Source organism: Microtus ochrogaster, unplaced genomic scaffold (assembly GCF_000317375.1).
Source record: "Microtus ochrogaster isolate Prairie Vole_2 unplaced genomic scaffold, MicOch1.0 UNK34, whole genome shotgun sequence".
Taxonomy (NCBI): domain Eukaryota; kingdom Metazoa; phylum Chordata; class Mammalia; order Rodentia; family Cricetidae; genus Microtus; species Microtus ochrogaster.
This window is the reverse complement of record NW_004949132.1, coordinates 849,716-855,758: the sequence shown is the minus strand read 5'-3', so window position 1 is coordinate 855,758 and position 6,043 is coordinate 849,716. Positions and strand designations below refer to the sequence as shown.

General features: G+C 40.2%; 1 protein-coding gene across 3 annotated transcripts in view; it reads right to left on the bottom strand.

Moving 5' to 3' along the window:
• Window positions 1-2,281, bottom strand: part of Lrch2 (leucine rich repeats and calponin homology domain containing 2) — a 118,376-nt gene extending 116,095 nt beyond the window's left edge. For all 3 annotated transcript variants that reach the window (XM_026789959.1, XM_005368507.3, XM_005368508.3), the window contains exon 1: window positions 1,889-2,281. In XM_026789959.1, the coding sequence (XP_026645760.1) occupies window positions 1,889-2,261 (373 nt within the window). In that variant the 5' untranslated portion in view covers window positions 2,262-2,281. The remainder of the gene's footprint in view (window positions 1-1,888) is intronic.
• Window positions 2,282-6,043: the final 3,762 nt, after the last annotated feature.

Sequence of the window (6,043 nt, the reverse complement as noted above, 5' to 3'; positions counted from 1 at the left end):
TGGGTCCCAGCGAAGCCATGCCTTAACTAAGACCCACCTCTTAAAGATGATTGGCTAAAAAAGTTCCCCGTCAGGTTATAACTGAATAAAATGATGGTCATGTTTGTGAAAACATCATGATACAATAAAAGCAATATAGAATGGGAACACTGAACAGGTATACACCATATCCTCAGGGAGAGCAAGGCATAATAGAAAAGGAAAATAAAGCCAGCACTGTCAAATAAGTAGTAGAGACAATAAGCACCCTGGGAATTCAAAGAAGCAGAAGTCTGGTATCGATCATGGAAACAGATTTTGGGAAAATCTCATGCATGCAGACAGCCTCATAAAATGATGAGACAGAATTACACAAAATAATTATTTGAGGGGCAGCAAGCTGACCTAGCTGGAAGAAAAGAAGGGAGGAACATTTGTGAGATACAGTTGCAAAAATTAACCTGGGGCCAGATAGTGACAGCTGGAAATGCTTAAACTTTGCCCCACAGGTAGAAGGAATCTTTATGGGTTATAAAGAGGAGTAAGAAAAAAAAACTACAAGGATACATTCTGGAGCCATTTTTTCTTGAGGCTTTTGAAGCACACACCAAGGAGCATATCTTGCCAATATCTATCCATGAGTCTGTGAATAGTGTTTGGGCAATCTGTTCTGAGTAAAGGTGTAAACATTCAAACCAGTTTACCATAATACATAATCCAGTATTGATTCTGCATTCATAGTTCCTTAAATACTGCATGAGGGAATTACTGCATAGGAAGCTTCAATTTTAGATTTTTCCTCCTTTTGCTGTCTTCTACCTGCACACATATCTTGATTTGATGTCTAGAAACCAAATGCACTTATATTGTCTTGTTTGTAAATGTGGATATTTACTGCTTCTCACGATGGTGCTTCAAAATCACTACATCCATGCAAATATCTTGGTGCACAATTATTTCAGCAGAGTAGATGGGACACATAAAGCAAAAAATAAAAATAAAGATTATGAAGAAAAAAAACTTTCAGCAAACCTAAACAAATATAAAAATAAGCAGCACTGGTTTAGAAGGAGAGTGAATTCACCACCACCACCACCAAGATGCCAGCCACAACAAAGACTAACACAGAGTATAGGGCAATCCATTAACCATCAACCCCATAAGAAATGGAATTGTTTTCTCAAAAATACCCATACATTTTTTAGCTTTCTGCTATAAAAATCCAAACCAACAACACTCAAAAATGGACTACCTTTCACCCGGTAATCAAACACTTAAGTGATTGATGATTTAATTTGCTAGTGCAACAAACACTAATCTAACCACCATCACCTCTCAGCACCAAGAAAATGAAAATAAAATAAAAGTCACTCTATAAGGCATAGATGAGATAAAAAGGAAATAAAAATATCCTAAAATGATTAAACAAATCGACCAGAAGAACACAGACAAACACCAAGCCTTACTCTGAAAAGGACTATCCAATGCCTTTCAAGGAATATGTAGAGATTATGATTTTTGGCATTGTCTGTTCCCAACTCCCCTCACCTCCTCCCACCTACTCACGGTTAAGGTGGAGGAAGATAGGACCAAGAGTTGAAGGAAGTACATTAAGGAAGGTGTCAATAAGTCCCTTCTGTCTGGGTGCAACACTCTGGGTACAACACTCTTTAACAATAATGCCCCTAACATCCCAGCCAGCTTCTCCATCATCCCAGGGCTGCTGGCGCCCCTCTTTCCCGCTGCCTGCATTGCCCCTCACGGTCAGAGGAGGCTGCTAGGATTCCGGGACTCCCGCGGCCCCTGCGTCCCCTGCGCGCCGGCCCAGCAGAATCCAACAAGGCAGCCACGCAGTCACCCACTCCCATCTTCCTTCCAGGCCCTGCTTCCCCTCCCCCCAGCCTGTCACCTGCTTGGGTGGTGTCCGTCAGGTCATAGCCGCTGCCTGGGAAGTCTCTGAGTTTCCTGCCACTGAGGCTCAGGATGCCAGAGTTCCCCGCCTCCTCCAGGGCCCGGTCCAGGCTCCTCACCGTGTGCTGAGGCTGCAAGCTCCCCGGGTGCCACTGCGGCCCATTGGGGAACGGCTGACCGAAAAGAGTCGGTACCGGGATGGGCACCGCGACGGTCCCGCCACAGCCACCACCTCCTCCCGCCCCGGCCCCGCCACCTCCTCCTCCACCACCACCTCCTCCTCCTCCAGCCGCGCCACCGCCACCGCCACTTCCACCTCCACCGCAGCCGCCGCCCCCACTGTTCCCACCGCCTCCCTGACTCGCCGCCATGTTCCTGGGAGAGAGAATAGCCCCCGACAATACTCTGGGCCGCGAGTGGAGGGAGTTCTTAGGACGCATGCGCAGGCTGGGGGTGGGAGGGGGGCCAGGGAGGTGGTGGGAAGAAACCCAGGGCCAGTGGCTAGGAGGTGTCGTGCACACAGAGAGGACGCTGAAATGTGCCCACTGTTTGTTTAAAGAAAACCGAGGATCCAAAAAAGGATGCTAAATCCAAGGTCCGCTGTTTTGGGTACCAAAATCTTAGCGAAGAGGTACCAGGCTAAGTAGAGGTCGCTTGGACTCTGTGCCTCCTTCCCCGACCCCAAATCTCTCAGATTGCTTCCTCTTCTTTTTCTGCAAAATAAAAACAAACAAACAAATGTGAGGTGGGGATAAAAGAACTCTTTTCAAGATGTATAGAAACAGCTCTTGGGAGGATTAGTGGGCAATTGACTAAGAAACAAATGCCTCAGGAATCATCTTTCCATGCTAATATGCTAATAGAATCATTGGGGAGAAAAAATGAGTTCAGTAGTGAGAATGAGGCGTAAGTGAATTCTGCTATCCTTTAGAAACCCAAAGTAGGAAAAGAGCTTAAATGTTTTCAAGGGAGCTTCTCCTTACTGTGAGTCTCAGTCAATGTGCTGCCTTCCAAACATGGAAGAAGAGCTTTCTACATTCTGCTCTCTTACTCTTTGAAGTTGTTCCAAGAACTCCAAAATATCTCCAGTTTCTTCTCATGACGTCAGTATTGGATGGTAAAAATGCTTTGATCACCAAGCAATCTTAGAAAGTATTTTTTGAAATACAGGTTTTGGTTTAAATGGAATTCTGACGATGTAATGCTGGGAATTGGAAGCCAATCAATCTTGGGGTTTAGGAGTTCCTTCTTACAACTTAGATGTTTAATGTAGAGGCCAAGGAAAGCTGAAAGTCATTTATGAGGTAGCTTGGGGCCTCCATAATCTGACCCAATCTATTTAGGCAGATAAGTAGTGAGCCCTTTAAGCTGCTGCTCTGGTTTCCACTATCTGTTCCACTTCCAAAGAGTCGTTCAAGTCCTTTCACTAATACTCACTGAAGTTACTGGGGAAAAGAACCAGAATGTTTTGGCATGTCCCCTTATCTTCAACTTCAACATGTTGTGCGTGTTAGTCACATCTTGTGAACAAGGCACCATGCAGTCTCAGAGAAATCTCTGCCACAAGAAAATCAATCTGTCATGGGCTATACTTTGAAAAACAATACAGGGAAGAGGAGAAATTCCTCTGGATGGCTTTGTGTTCATAGAGGGTTAATTTAAATGATTGTGCTAAGAGAAATTGCACTTGCCTTGTATCACAAAGAAATACTATATATTTCTCATCCCTTATATTTCAAATCAAACCAAATATTAATTGAAACTCTCTATAATTAAGAAGGATTGGGAAAGATACTCTAAATTCCTTACTAAGAAAAAAAATTAAGAAAGGAAATATTTTAAGAATTACCCAGGGGCAGACTCAGTGGTAGAGTGCTTCCCTGGCATATGGGACACCTCGGGTTTAATTCCTAGCACTACAAAATAAATAAATGATACTGAGACAATAAAATTTTTTGAAGTTATTTAAAACAGTGCATAGGCTCCAGTATAAAGATGTCCTGAGGACATGGATACTTGTTAAGTGTAATGGACCATAAATGACCAAGTTTAAGAAGTAAAATAATCTTCCAAAGAATTGAAAGACATTCTAAGTAAGAAACATGTGAAGCATACAAAGTTCTCTAAATATACATGAATATTAGGCACAATAATGCTTATAAAGGTTTTGGCAGGAACATTGAGTTTCAAAAGAAGTTAATAGACATAGAACAGCTATGAAGTTCAGAAAATTCTTCCAATCTAACTTCCTTTATACTTGGAAAATAAAATCTTTGTGCTTCAATGTCTCTATATAACAATAGACAAAAATAATACCTAATAACGAGAATTAAATAGCATTTATCACCGTGATAGAATATTGTTCTCTGATCATACTAGCCATGACTATCTTATCAAAGTAGCTAGCATTACACAGAAGAAACCCCCAAGACTCAGCCTGTTGATGTTCTCTAATATAAAAGGAAGGGATAAGAAAGGTCATCAGATCCTCACAAGAATTGCTACCACTCTTTTCTGTGTCCCTCTCCTCGTTATATTGTAATTCTGCTCAAGCTGCATGTGGTCTCAGGGAGAAGCATAGAAAGCCTAAGGTTAACTGAAGAGGGGACACCATCTCTATAGTTGTCGGAAAGGCATCAACTATTCTGTGGTGAGATATTTAGTGATGTGGCTATTTGGGGGTATGCCCCATAATCCTGCAAGTAGACCCCATTCATGATCTGGAAGGAAGTCCAATAAACTCATTGGTTCACCTAGGTAGAGATAGCCAGAATCCTTACTTTGTCTGTCATTGGTGTTCTTTCTGAAATGAGTGCTGGTTTACATTTCTCCCAAGAAATATGCACACAATAACCAGGAACTGCTTAAATTATCATTTGATATTTCTAGCATTCCCAGAAAACTGGTAATATGATTCATATTTTACACATTATGGAAAGCAGTATGTTTTGCTTAGTTTAGTATTAGAATAGATCCAGTCACTATGTAAAATGTACAAGCACAGTACCAAGAATTCATTCAATCACTTAATAAGTAATATTGAGCAATTATTCTGTGCAATAAACATTCTAAGGTATGAGGTATGTAACAAATATTACTGTCTTCACTACATCCTGGACTTTCCAAAGAGATGAAATGAACAAGAATATACAAAATTTGGGCATCTAAAGGAAATTTTAGTTAATTCGTAGATAATCGTGAGTAAAGAAATAATACATAGCATGATTTTTTACTTCAAGTCTATAACAGGATATATTATCGTGTTTAACACTTTGATATTATCCCTGAGAGGACACATTGGTAACTGGATAATTAATGCCAATATTCAAAGTTATTCAAGACAGACATATGAAATAAATGATGATAAATCACTAAGACTTAATGACATATGTCAAAGATAATGCAAGGAAAACAAGGAGGGAGATTTTGAAGAAAACTTATACCCTTTAAGCACTGGATGAATGCAAATGCAATTTCTGTTCAAAAGACATTTGCAATACCAGGATACTTTATAGTCACCACCATTTCAAATTAGTAGCTCTCAGTAGTTAGAAATAATACAGAGGAGAAAAGGAACATTTTTTCCAAAACTAGAAATTTTCTATTAAATATGAAGCTAAGTGAGTTAGAATAAGAATGTTCTTATGAATGTGTAAATTTAAAAAAAAAGATAACTTTTGACATAGGATGTAGAAAAAGCAATGGACTTAACATTCAAAGCATAATATAAAAATTTTAAAAACATTGATCAGATTTGAGGAATGAAACAGAAATCTCTAATCTATTTCTCAAAAACATCAGCATAATTTCTAAATTCAGAGAGAAACTCTAAGGGTATATAACTCAGTAGTTGAGGGCTTGCCTAAAATGGATGAGACCCTGGCTTTGAGACTATGAGATGCCGAGTGTCATTAGGATATGTTTCAGGACCCCAAAAGAGCATATGAAATAATCTTTACTGAAATATTTTGCACCTGCAACTGAAATACTATAGCACTTCTGACCACTCCAGCATCAGTATCAATCCAGAATTAGAAAAATCCCTGAGAAGTGCATGACTGGAGACTTAGGAGAGGAAGAGACACATGTGGTCCTCCTACATATGATAATCTGAATGTAAGGCTACTTTAAAAAGCCTGTTCCTAAGGAGTGA